At 44.3% G+C, this 14,390-nt stretch overlaps 1 protein-coding gene across 2 annotated transcripts in view; it reads left to right on the plus strand.

The window, feature by feature from the left end:
- The window catches only part of tulp3 (TUB like protein 3), a 28,691-nt gene that overhangs the window by 13,171 nt on the left and 1,130 nt on the right, over positions 1-14,390 (plus strand). For both annotated transcript variants that reach the window (XM_015960988.3, XM_015960969.3), the window contains 7 exons: positions 2,504-2,666; positions 2,744-2,953; positions 7,453-7,586; positions 7,700-7,891; positions 7,967-8,079; positions 9,625-9,742; positions 9,825-9,923. In XM_015960988.3, the coding sequence (XP_015816474.3) occupies positions 2,504-2,666; positions 2,744-2,953; positions 7,453-7,586; positions 7,700-7,891; positions 7,967-8,079; positions 9,625-9,742; positions 9,825-9,923 (1,029 nt within the window). The remainder of the gene's footprint in view (positions 1-2,503; positions 2,667-2,743; positions 2,954-7,452; positions 7,587-7,699; positions 7,892-7,966; positions 8,080-9,624; positions 9,743-9,824; positions 9,924-14,390) is intronic.

Raw genomic sequence — 14,390 nt, forward strand, 5'->3', positions numbered from 1 at the left:
AAGAGCAAGTCACCCCCTAACAGATTCTTACTCAACTCCCACTTCCTGTTTGAAAAAATCAAGGATGTAATCAAGGATGTAATCAAGGATGCGAAAACGATATTTACTTTCAAAAAACGAATTAAAAATGAAATACTGGAGTCATATATGTGCAAATCAATGATATAAAAAATAAATAAATAAAAATAAAGCTATAGAAGATGTGTGTAGGTATATTCATGTGTGTATGTATAAATATGTATGTATGTTTGTGTATGTGTATATGTAGTGGATACGTGTGTATGTCTATAGTATATGTATAGATGAAGTATGTGCGAGCGTATGGGCATGCGATGCACTTTAATGTATACATGTATGAATAGGTATATGTGCAAAAATCCTTTTGCTTTTTGAATTTTTATTATTATTACTATTAATTTTCTCTTTCTTCTTTACAATTTGAACTCAAGTCAGCTAACAAGTCGAGCAATTACTTTGTATAGGCTAATTTATAATTATTGTTATTTCAGTGTAAAATGTCATTTTAGTTAAAAAGGGGCAGATAACATAAGTTAAATGGTAAATGGCCTGTATTTGATATAGCGCCTTCTAGAGTCCTGGAACCCCTCAAGGTGCTTTACAACACAATCAGTCATTCACCCATTCACACACACATTCACACGCTGGTGGGGATGAGCTACGATTTAGCCTCAGCTGCCCTCGGGCTCACTGACAGAGGCGAGGCTGCCGAGCACTGGCGCCACCAGTCCCTCCGACCAACACCAGCAGGCAACGTGGGTTAAGTGTCTTGCCCAAGGACACAACGACAGCAACAGACTGAGCGGGGCTCGAACCTGCAACCTTCCGATTATGGGGCGAGCACTTAACTCCTTTGCCACCGTCGCCCCCCACCTGTTCCCTGTTCATTTTCTTGGTTTGAGAAACCACATTTTATTTGTTCGTATTGTTTTTTTTTTCTATTTTAATAATAAATGAAATAAGTAATTAAAAAAATGCAACAAATGCTGTTGCCTAGCAGACCGAGAGGGCAGAGCCACTAACAAATACACACACACACACAGGCTCACAACGACATTGTGACATCATATGGTACCAGCTAACGTTCTAGGGTACCTCTTAGCCAATAGCGATGGCAGATTTAAATTCAAATGCAGTGCAGAGTTTTTACCCACTGACAGTTTTAGGCACAAATTGAACATTTTAACTAAAGTGCAAAACTATTGATTACACGTGTCTGCAGCACGATTAGACACACATTTATATAGTTTATCAGGGGAAAAAAAGTTGATTTGGGGGTGACTTGCTCTTTAAAGTCCAGTTTATAATGAAATAAATCAAACTTTTTTCTTGTTGACGAATTGATTTGCTTTTCCAGATGTTAGAGTTTCAAATGTACTTTTAAACAAATAAAGGTCAGAGGAGATCTGTGTTGATGCCTTGCTTAGAGCACACCTCTTTCTCTCTCCCTCTTTCCTATATCGCTCTTCTGTGTAATGATCGTTCATTCTGTTGGCAACAGACACACACACACACACACACACACACACACACACATCACACACACGTACACACACATCACACTCCAGTACATGGTTGTAAGATGTGGGTATTCGGTGCAGAGCAGACACATCCTGGCTGTTGATGTCTTTATTTAACCCATGAAAACGTGACGCTTTTACTTTGATGGAACTAAAACCTTTTGGAGAATTCAATGGAACGGGTTTGTACCTTCTATTCTCCTTTGTCTTAGTTTATTTTTCATATGTGTGAATTGTGGCGTGTGAAGTAGTTGGGAGTTTTTAAAGATAAAAAAATAATCTATCAGTAATTTCATTGTTAGCATTCATCTGTTTTGTGGATTCTGAAAAAGACTCTTTGCAAAGTCTCATAAGAATTCCAATCTAGTGCGTGCCTCACTTCCTTTGCATTGGCGTTTAGGCAGGAAGGATTGGGAATGCCTTAATGAAGTCACATCCTGATCTGTAAATGCCACGTTCTCAGTCTTAACAAAATACTTGAGCCTTGCGCACCAGCCCGGATTAAAATAGCCTGCTTGGGTTAGGGTTAGGGTTAGCCGGCTGTGTTGTAGTTCTGGTTTTGTAGCAAAACGTCAGCATCCTGTTTTCACACAGTCGGAAGAGCAGGAGCAGAGAATAACAGATGTCCTAGAATTGTTTGCAGAAAGACGGATGAGTTGTGAAAGCATTTTGGTCTGAGAAATATGAGACAAAGCTTCCTGGTCCCTTCTGGCTCACTAGGCAGCATCTTAACGGGATTTGTTGTTGTGCATTTGGCATGTTAATTTTAATTATGCTTGCATAACCCATCAGCAGGTCTGAATTGTATACACCATGGGGAATTTTCTGGAGTCAAATGCATTAAATCCTACCAGGAAGTGTGGTTTTATCCATTCTAATGCCGGTTCTTTTCTCACCGAGACAGTCAGGTTGCATCCCATCATGCATACTTTACGTCTAACGGTCTGTTACGTTTGTGTCCACAGAGGGCGCTGCTGGAGCAGAAACAACGGAGGAAGCGTCAAGAACCTCTGATGGTCCAGCCCAACACAGAGGCTCGGCCCCGTCGCCCCAGGACACGGCGTGGCGAGGAACAGGCCCCGCTGGTGGAGCGTCTGCTCAACGGCACCAACGACGTCCTCATAGAAGGTAAAGGAAAGCGCCAGAGCCTCCACACAGACAAGCCGATCTACGCGGGTCATTGTTGAAACTTTTCTCTCCTTTAGGAATCGATGGTCCTGCAGCTTTCCTCGGCTCAGAGACACCAGACATGGGAATGAAAATTCAGATTCTGTCAGTGAGCCAGACCGAGTCCCCTAAGTCCGTCTGTCAGCCTCAGCCTGAGTCCCCCACGGCTGAGGAGACAGTGGGAGTCGGAGACACGGAGACACTGATAGGACCCAAGATCGATATCCACGAGATGCTGCAGAAACAAGGTAAACTTAACACAAAGTGGGAAAATGTGCAATTCCTCAACTCAGTCTTTATATGTATAACGACTTACGGCCATAAGGTGCGTCACAGACATGAAAAAAGAAAAAAACAAGATAAAACCAACAAAAAAGACAATAAACAGTGAGACAAATTATATGGGAACCAGAGGTAAATGCCAAGTCAGACTTGTTTTATTAACCGCCACTGAGGTAGAAGCCCGTGTGAACCGGGGAAGCTCGTTCCAAAGCTTCGGACCTGCCACTGAGAAGGCAAGGCAACTATATTTGTGCAGCACCTTACAACGGAATAAAACCGACCAAAGTGCTTCGCAGACATTAAAAACATTAAAAACAATGCACAACCTAAAAATGCATCAAAACTAAAGCTTAAGAACCAACACTGATAAAATATTAAAAAGACTCATGCTGAGTTAAAAGCCAAATCATAAAAATGGGTAAAACATTTTTTTTTATTAGAACATTTATTCTGTTTTTATGGCAATGTAAAAACCAAACAACAAAAATACCACAACACTTTAACATAACAACAATAGTTTCCAAGACAACAGAACAGGAGTGAGATGAAGAAAAGCTCTTAGCACCATTAACCCTTTCAGACCTAAACCTTAGAATGGCCATCTGGACTTTTCCTTCCTATTTTAGCTGAAAAAAGGCTAAACTATGTGGAACAATTATGAAATAATTTAATTCGATTCTTGGATTTTTTTTTAAAGAGACTTTATGGACTTTTTAATTTTTATGCTCGAGATTGCCCCCTCAGGCCAAAAGCGTTACGGCAGCTTCAATAGTAGGCTCGTGCACGAGGCGCGCATGCTGTACGTGCACACTCCTTAACGAAAATAGCTGAGACAGTCCCTTGTGTGTGTGTGTGTGTGTGTGTGTGTGTGTGTGTGTGTGTGTGTGTGTGTGTGTGTGTGTGTGTGTGTGTGTGTGTGTGTGTGTGTGTGTGTGGCCCGGAGGACAGAGGACAAGAGAACGTGCAGCTAATTAATTAAATAATTTGGTTCTGTAGCTTTCTCTTCAGCACAGCCGACAAAGGTTTATGATGGGTCAATCCTCCTGCATGCTCACATCATTCCCTTCCCTTGCTTGAAAAATTGTTCCAAAATGAAAGTTGAACCCACATCTTTTTTATCTGTAAATTCAATGCCATTCGGGCATCTTACTGTAAAAAATATACCATTAATGTAAACAAGAAACTCTAAATAAACTATGCTCACATCCAGAATCAAACCCAGGTCTTCTGCACAAGAGTCCGACGTCTTACTAGGTGAGCTAAAGCGCCAGTGATGTCCTTTGCATCTGTAACATTTATATCCTTGATGACAGCTGAAACAACGTTCAAAGAACGGTTCGGAGCGAAAATGGCTGTTTTGTTGCTAATTTGCAGGAAATATCTAGAAGAAAGTTCTACAGAAAGTAGCTAAGGGTCCTCAGAAATGTAGCTAGGTTCATCACTAGGCGTTAGAAACAGCGACATAGTCGCTGAGTTGGCACTGCCTCTCTCTCTGCTGCTAAAGCTACTGATAGCAAATGCTACGGGCTATGCCTGAGCGTGAACGCGCATGAAGCAGCCTGCTCGACCCGAGCATCTCTCTTTTTCTGTGATTTTACAGAAAAACAGGCAATCACAGTAAAAATGCCAGGGCTCATTCTACAGGACCAGGGCATTGCAGGAGAATGTATGAAGAAGACATTTATTATTTCTACACATGTTTTGGCTGTCAAACTTCCATAATGCCCCTTTAAATAAAAAACAATTCAGAAATGATTTGTCAGTTTTATCATCGCAGCACCAAAGTGCCCCAGAGAACAAAATGAGGTCTCCTAGTCCCGAAGTGCACACCTCACCACAGAGCAGTGTTTCTTTTGCCTGTCTTTAGTCTTTTTATCACACCTGCATTTATATAGATTTGAAATGAATATTAAAAAAAAACACCATTGAAATAAGTTTATTGTACAAGATGTTTCGTTAAACTCTGATTTGTTCTAGTTTAAAAGTCAGCATTGTTTGCATGACTAAATGTTCGTATGGTTTCGTACTTGTAGTTCTCAGTTTCAAAGGGCTGGTGACCCCTGGGTTAGATACAAACAAGTAGGTATTTTGAAGCAGTGATGATTATTATTATTTATTTTTAACATTTTAGCTTGATTTTTAGCTTAACATGTTACACACACTTTCAAACACACACAGTATGTGTGTGTTTGAAGGTTTCGTACAATATTCATTGTCTTGTTTTATGTAACCAGAGTAAATCTAATTATTTTCTTTGAAAACGCTTGAAGAAAACGGCCACAGTGTCGGTCTGATTTAACTAAGCCACATCTTCTGGAGTTCCTGCTGTTACCTTTGGCTCCAAGTCCTCGTGTCTTCCATCAATCTCTAAGTCCACCAGTCATATTTAACCATAAATCACTTTGTGTATATGAATCCAGATCAAAACTGATATTTTTGTCTCACTTACACAATAGTTGTGGCATCTTGTCTGTGTGGTGATAACCCACTAGCTATAGGAGCCCTGGGTCCATACTTGAACCATTTCTTTCAGGAGCGGTCCCATGAACTCTGGGTTTTCCTCTAAATGCACGTTTACAAAAAATAGAGAAAAACTTCATTATTAATTTGGTTTAACTCTCTGGAGGCTGGCGTTGCAGATTTGCAACATTAAAACCGACCTACCCGGTTACTCCACAAATGTATTTCATGAGCATTTTTTAACTCAGCAGTAACCCTGAAGGACTTAGTCGTTTGTCCTTTTATCAGAACTTATTTTGAGCCTGAGAGGGTTAAAGCTGAAGAAAGGGATTAAAGACTAGGCGAGTTTTAATAAACCTGAAAGCTCTGCAGACTTGTTTTCCCAGTCCCCCCCCCCCCCCGCTTTCTGAGGAGCTTTAATCCCAGTGGGACACCACTGCCTTCTGTCCGTGAACTGGAGTGCAGCTGCAGCCAAGACTCTCTCCTGGCTGATGAATCCAGTTATCAATGAAGAGACGGATGTCTCACGCAGTCCAGAACGACTTTAGCCTGCTGGAATCATTCTACATCTGCATGGCTCTGAGCCGTCAGCTGTGTAAAAACACACACACGGCTTTTTGTTAGGGTAAAGTTTTAGCAACACCGAATAATCATCGTGTGTTTTTCTCCCAGCCGAAGAGTTCACACCTCTAGAATAGTTCTAAACAACACGCCTCAGTGGTCTCCTAAGTGTTGCGTCATTTCTTGTGAAAATGTGTCGTATGAATTAGGGGTGCACCGATACGATACTGGTATAGGCATCTGCACCGATACCAATATCGGTGAAAGTTAACCGATACCGATGCAGTTGCTTGAAAATGGCTTCGCTGTAACTTGTCGTTTCTGTTCACCTAATATTTTAGTTTTGTGATGATTTCTGTTCATATATTTTACTTTTTATCTACCTCACAGTCTCTTCCTGTTGAAAGCAGAGAAGAAAATACAATCTGTGTTCCAAATCATTGCCTTTTTTTGTGTGGTAGAAGTATCGGTATTGGTAATCGGTGTCGGGGAGTACTCAGATCCAAGTATTGGTATCGTATCGGTTTGGAAAAAAGTGGTATCCTTGCATCCCCAGTATGAATAACCCCCAAATTCCACTACCTCCGCTCCGCCCCCGCCCTCCGCTGCCGCTCGCTTCCGAACTCAATTTTTACTGCTAGCCGCTCTGCAACGGCTCCGCTCCGGTGCGGAGACCTGAGGTGCGCAAACAAGCATGCGCAGGATTTTCGAGATCTTGCGATACAGTCCGAGCAATAAACGCGGAAGTTATCCAAACACCCGTTGTGTGGGAGAAGCATCGAAATGAACTGTTTAATCTGCCCATCATTTGTGTTGAGAGATCAGCAGTGTTTGGATCAACAAAGTGTGACTACTTTAACAGTAGAAACTGTATTTATGGCTTACTTTTGTGCATTTAAAGTTCAGCCGCCATTGATAGTTGTTAAAAGTTGTTAAACCTGTGCATATGAAACAAAAAACGCCTTTTGTTTATCGATTTATTGTGAAAAACGGAAGTTGTGCTTGCTCCTTTTCCTGTTGGGCCGTTGTGATTTCTGTCCATTTACTGCGGAGGTGCTCCGGCGTCCGGCCAAAATAGGATCGATTCTATTTTTGCCGGACGCCGGAACAGAGGGCGGCGCACGGCGCCGCACTGCCGCAGCACGGCCGCAGTAGTGGAATTGCTCTGACTGACTACAACGGGACCGATTTTGCTCCGGCGTTCGTGTCGGAGCGCAGCGGAGGGGCGGTAGTGGAATTTGGGGGTAAGAAGTATTACTAGGTCTACCTGAGGGACACTTGTGTGCCAAAACTGCAACGACCATGAAAAGATGAAAATTGCTTTTGCATCAGAGGATTTAAAAATAACCTTTGGGTTTTTTTTTCTGTTGCATATAATGTTTTCCCAGTACAATTTGTAAAAATCGTCACGCTCTCGTACTTTTTTCATTGCGCCCGCCACCAGGTTTGTGCGGAAGCATGAACTTTGACGAAGCCAGCGAGAAAGAGGAGGAAGCAGAGGAAGAGCCGCCGTGTTCCCTGGACGCTCAGGGAGACGCTGACAGACCCGCTTCTGCTGCGAGCGGCAAAAACGTTCCTGTAAATAACCGCAAATGGCTTACACGTTCATCTGCCCCCCCCCCCAATAAACCCACAGCATCAAAATAAAACATGTCCTAACAAAATGTTCCAACTGTGCTTATTCCACACAGGAGGCTGGAATCCCTGGATCCACCTCAGCAGAAAGCTTAGCAACGGATATAGCGAATCTAGAGGAGTTTGTGTTGTGTCCTGCGCCACGTAACGTCACCGTTAAATGCAGGATTACCCGAGACAAGAAGGGAATGGACCGCGGCCTCTACCCCACCTACTACATGCACATGGAGAGAGATGATGGCAAAAAGGTGCACCTGAAAGTCACAAACCGAAACTGTTGGTAATAAAACTTTATTTTAAGCTGGATTTACTTCACTTCCCAGGTGTTTTTGCTGGCTGGAAGAAAGAGGAAGAAGAGCAAAACATCCAACTACCTGATTTCAGTGGATGCCACCGATTTGTCACGGGGGGGAGAGAGCTTCATCGGAAAACTGAGGTAGAACAAGTGCTTCCGGTGTGATCCACCTGCCTTCAAATCAAGAAGGAGCTGGTAAAGCTTACGCTTGTGGAATGTAGGAGTCTGATGGTACATGTATCAATATTCAGATTTCATGGAGCTCTGTATGGGAACAAGGCGTAATGAGTTCCCTCATGGATGTGTGACTGTGTCCTACTTTAGCCAGCGGCACATGCAGCTGTGTCCAAATTCAGGAGCTGCATCCTTCTAAGACCCGGCTGACCCGGCCAACGTAGGCTGGTCTCTGTACCAAATACCGGGTCCTTCGCTGACCAGAGGGACTGGACTGAACGTCTGTGCAATCAGATCCGACCTTTACCTTGGTGTATGTCCTGTTGCCTAGCAACTATGACGGTGCTGACCAGAAGTTAAGTCAAAACGTAGGGGCACAAGCAGAGTTGCCTCTGTCCTTAACCAGAGGATATTCTCTACAGCTGGAGACGACATCGTAACTACCCACAGATCTGTTACACCCCTGAAAGCATTCCTTGAAAAACATCTAAAATGTTCTTAAATGTCAACTTTACTCATATTGGGGCAGCAGTAGCTCAACAGGCTGAGCGGGTTGTCCAGTAATCGGAAGGTTGCAGGTTCGATCCCGGCTCCGGACAGAGAATTCTGCTGTTGTGTCCTTGGGCAAGACACTTAACCCACCTTACCTGCTGGTGGTGGTCGGAGGGTTCTGTGGCGCCTGTGCTCGGCAGCCTCGCCTCTCATCTCCACCAGTGTGTGAATGTGTGTGTGAATGGATGAATGATACACTGTAGTGTAAAGTGCTTTGGAGTCCTTACTCTGAGAGGCGCTATACAAGTGCAGGTCATCATCATTCATTTATATTATTAATACATTTGCAGTGGTCTCTAGTAGGAATGAATGCTTTATAAGTCGTTCTCTGGGAGAAAAAAGCCTCCAGTCACCCGTTTCAGGAACTAAAGTTAGCCAGATCAGAGCTGAGCTTCAGACGACAGGATTTGGAGTCGTATTTTCTGATATTTGGACATCTTTCCTCTGATTGGCTAACAGCAACATTCCTCTACCACTGACTCCATTTTCTTTGCAACAGTGATGTTTTATCTCCACAAATAACACAACCCTGAAGGAGGTCTGCCATGTGGTGGAGTCGCTATGCTAATGGTTAGCATCTACTAGTCGAGATGCACTCTGCTGTTTCCTGGACGCTAAACCACCAACAGCCTTCAGGAAAAACTTCAGACAAGATGGACGAGTCCATAAATGTTTAGTGTCAGTTCGACGTAGATCTGTCAGGATTTTCTAATCCTAGAGTTTCCCCATCTATTTTCTATCAGAAGCTAATGCAGGAGATAGGTGTAGGAGACTATTTTCGTGTTCAGCCTGCATGTTCATCTCAGAGTGACTCGTTGTAATCAGGAATAGTCCAGAAAAATGGTTTTTCAGTGAAGTTGACCTTTTAGGAGTTTTCGTTTCAACCTGTTTTTTAATCTGTCGTTCGAGGCTACCACGGGGCAAAGCTATTTCAACCAATGTGTTTTTGTTTTTAAACAGGTCCAACCTAATGGGCACCAAATTTACAGTGTATGATAATGGCACCAATCCCAGTAAAAACCTCGGGGCACTGCTGGAGGACAGCACCATGAGGCAGGAGCTGGCCGCTGTCTGCTACGTTAGTGGATAACAAAAGCTGGAATTGTTTTGAAATTCTCTTCTTCAGGTCAGTTTGCCACGTTCTCTGCCTCTTTTTGCAGGAAACCAATGTGCTGGGATTCAACGGGCCGCGTAAAATGACGGTTGTCATCCCTGGCATGAACATGACCTTTGAGCGAGTTCCAGTACGGCCTCAAAATGTGAGTCTGGCGCTTAGCATGGCGGGTCTCCGAGCAAAGCCTATAAAGCGCTGGGGAAGACCCTGGCTCTGCTGATCTTCTTGTAGCACACACACACACACACACACACACACACACACACACACACACACACACACACACACACACACACTCTCTCCACACACACACACACACACACACACACACACACACACACACACACACACACACTCTCTCCACACACACGCACACACACACACAACACGCATGCACGCACACATACTCACACGCACACGCACTCTCCACACACACACACACACACACACACACACACACACACACACACACACACTCTCTCCGCACACACGCACACACACACACAACACGCATGCACGCACACGCACACATACTCACACACACACGCACTCTCCACACACGCACACACACAACACGCATGCACGCACACGCACACATACTCACACGCACACGCACTCTCCACACACACACACACACACACACACACACACACACACACACACACACACACACACACACACACACACACACACACGCACACACACTCTCCTTACACACACATACACGTGCACACACACTCCACACACACACGCGTGCGCACACACTCTCCTTACACACACATGCGTGCACACACACACACACACACTCTCCACACACACACACACACACACACACACACACACACACACACACACACACACACACATAAATTCATTGCTCAGCATAGATGGGAATACCGCCTTTAAAACATACAAATTTAATCAGTAGCTCAATGAACAAAAGAACAATGTCCAGAATTTGAAATTAAGGTTAATAATATAACTTAGATCACAAAGTCTTCAGTTTTACTAAAATTGGTTAAAAATGAAAACACCCCACAACAAAAACTACTACATCTAGTATTTTCTATGACCAGCATGGTTTTTTAAGACAGCACCAGGGCTTCTAGGCATGGAATGAACAAGATGGCGACATATTGCATCATCTATCTTTTTGGGTTCTTCTAGACCAGTGGTTCCCAAACTTATTTAGTCGCACACCCCCTTCTATGTCCCGACCATGTCGATGCACCCCCCCCCCCAGCCCCCACATCAGGGCATGGCTGGGGGGGGGGGGGCATCAGGGCATGGCATATATATATATATATATATATATATATATATATATATATATATATATATATATATATATATCAGATGTCAAGCTAAACAGACAGGGCTAAAAAAAATTCCCCATCACTTTCATTTTTTAAATAGTAATTAATAAACATTTGATACCATTACAATTTCCTTTGATTTCATTTTAAATAAATATTTAGAGTCCCCAAGTAGCACATAAAAAATGCAATTTAACGGTTTTCTTAAAGTAGGAACGTTTAACCTGTGCGGCCAGAGCGCTCTCCTTCCTTCTGCTCTGCGTAAACCTGAGCTGATCACCTACTTGTGCGTAATGAAATGTCAATAGGGGACAAGATATAGCCATGATGTTCATTTTTGCCTCAGACCGACTTATTGCTGCGGACTGGAACAACAAATGCTGCAGTAACATGAGATGTGGTCAGGTTCATGAGGAGTCACTGGCTGGAGCGGACTCGACTCATCCCAGAAGCTAATATCTTAATTTGACCTTGAATGAAAAATAACCTCTTAAAAGTTTTTATCGTGGTGGAGGCAGCGTTCATTTCTGCCGTCAGTCTGACAGCGCGCTGGAGTTAAAGCAGCGTGCGCGCTTATTGAATCTGTGTGTGTGTGCGCGTGCACGCGCGCGCGGCACAGCCGCTCAAGTCACCGCGTCTCGTTATTTGGCGCTATTTAAACCAATGTTGTAAAACTACTTCTGCCCAGCCCAGATGTGCTCACTTGTGCACCCGTGAGCCGTGGTTCAGCCGGAACGCGTCTGACCTCTGACAGACGCACTCTGAACTTCAGATCGTCAGCGCGCTGTTAATAGCCTGAATGGGAATCATTTCTTGTTATTTTGTTACATCCACAATGTTCTGTGTGTGAGGTTTACAATGTCAGAACACCTGCATGAGACAGGTGTTTATTACAATCTGCCAGAATGACTCGCCACCTTCAGATTTCTCCAACACCGTTAAAAATGATCAAATACGGAACATATCGGCGTGCGCAGGCCAGAGTGCTGAAGCTCAGCGCATTGTTATTATGGGCCCACTTACTTTTTCTTTGGCCCACCCACAAATGAGTTTCTACGCTAATGGTGACATATGACAGACTTCTCTGAGCTCCGCAGCCATTACACTTTTCACCTCGCGCACCCCCTAGCGGCAGCTCGCGCACCCCACACTTTGGGAATCCCTGAGAAGAACCTCTTTTAGAGCCTGGATGCTGGATGGAGAGTGACGCTCAACTTGGGTTCAGATCAGGAGACATATTTGGCCATTCAATCACCGTCACCCTGTTCTTCTTCAGAAATGCAGCAGTAGCTTTGGATGTGTGTTTTGGATCATCGTCGTGTTGGAAAAGTGCACGACGACCAAGCGCACGGAGTGATGGCAGCATCTCCTTCAGTGTAGAGCAGGTCATTGTTGAGTTCATGATACCATCAGTGAAATGCAGCTCCACAACACCAGCAGCACTCATGCAGCCCACATAAGGGCACCGCTACCACCATGCTTAACTGTAGGCACCATGCATTTGTCTTTGAAATCCTCACCTTTACGACTCCACACAGTTTTAAAACCGTTAGTTCCAAAAACAGAGATCTTTGTCTCATCACTCCAGAGCATAGAGTCCCAGTAGTCTTCATCTCTTTCAGCATGGGCCCTAGCAAATCCTAGGTGTGCTTTTTGTGCACGGGCTTTAGGAGAGGCTTCCTTCATGGACGATACCCATGCACCCCATTCCTCTGCAGTGTGCGCCGTATGGTGTCACAGGAAACGGCCACTCCAGTTTGGCTTTCCACTGCTGTAGCTTACTGCAGTGAACTTGCATGGGGATTTTCTTTAACCCTTCTCATCAGAAAAAAACTCCTGTCGAGATGTTAACTTCTGTGGACGGCCTGGATATCTTTGTAAGATGGTTGCACTTCCATCATTCTTAAACCTTTGGATCACTTTTGCTACAGTGTTCTGACCGATATGTAAAGCTTTGCTGATCTTCTCGTAGCCCTCACCTTTTTTGTGTAAAGAAATTATTTCCTTTCTCAGATTTTGATACATTTCTCCTCCATGTGGAGCCGTTGCTGACAGCTTGAAATAGGAAGGGCTTTTCTTTGGCTCTTGGAGGGTGCAGACGCTTTTTTCCTCCTCCTCCATAATCTCATCCTCAAGGCCTTTGTCTGTCTGTGGGTGCTGGGTGCACGGCTGCTTCTGCATTTTTCTGGAAACTGGAAACTGAAATACATTTAAATGGATCTCGTTAGTTGGTCTCAATGCGATTGATAAAATGTTTTCAACGATGAGAACGGAAGAAGGGGCTCCCAGATGCCCTGCCGATACAGACCCAGTTGGACACATCATGGACTCCTGGAAACAGTGAAACCAGATTTGTTTAACTCAGCTGCCTGTGGAGGACTCGGAAGACGTGTGGATACTCGTGGTGTTGGTGTCAGGTTTCCTGCTCATTGGCCTTGGAGGCTACCTGGCTTACCGGAAAATTAACGAGCTGTCGAGGAATATTGGCCGGATCCCGGAGCTCAGAGATGGATTGCACCACACTGTGAATTCACAGACTCACATAATTGTCTAGATGAATCGTAAGCTTGGGACTTTGGCCGAGATTCATTCGTTGGCACAAAAGATGGATGCCATCAAGGAGAGAGTGGACAAATCAGTACGGATTGGGATAGATTAACGTCCATTATTGGCATTCGGAGAGGTGAGGTCCAGCAACAAACTGTAAGACAGAGAGGAAATTATCTCTGTCTGGCCCCAAAACAATTTCTAATCGGAATCTGGCGTCCTTGAGCCTGCAAGGCTCCAACGAAAACTCCCCCCTCAGAAGAGATGTGGAATGTGCCGTCACTATGGCAACTCAACTCTGCCTCCTTTCCCAGCCTGGGCGGGACAGCAGGTAGGCCGCTGAAGCATCCAGGGTCATTGCAACAACCAACCCTAAATGCTAACCCCCTATCCACACTGAGGTGACATGTGCTGTTTACCGTGGCTGCAGGAACTGAAGCGGGTATAGTCCCAACCCACCACCCCACCTAGTGGACACTTCTGTTCTGTTGTCTGAAGTCTGTTGCATATATGTCTGAGGTGGGTTTTTAATTTTTTGCAGAGCAAAGCTGCCCTCCTAGTGGAGGGTAGCTCTGAAGTGCCTCTTTTTTTCCCTCCACCTGAACCAATCCTCATGTAACCCTCTTATCTCTATCAAGGTAGCGTGACTCAGGGTTGCGAATGACCACAGTCACCAATTCTTGTCATGTGTCTTGCCCATGTATGTCTTATCTCTGAATTGTGTGTACTGAAACTCTAATTTCCCTCTG

The sequence above is a fragment of the Nothobranchius furzeri genome, chromosome 1, assembly GCF_043380555.1.
Source record: "Nothobranchius furzeri strain GRZ-AD chromosome 1, NfurGRZ-RIMD1, whole genome shotgun sequence".
Classification (NCBI taxonomy): Eukaryota; Metazoa; Chordata; class Actinopteri; order Cyprinodontiformes; family Nothobranchiidae; genus Nothobranchius; species Nothobranchius furzeri.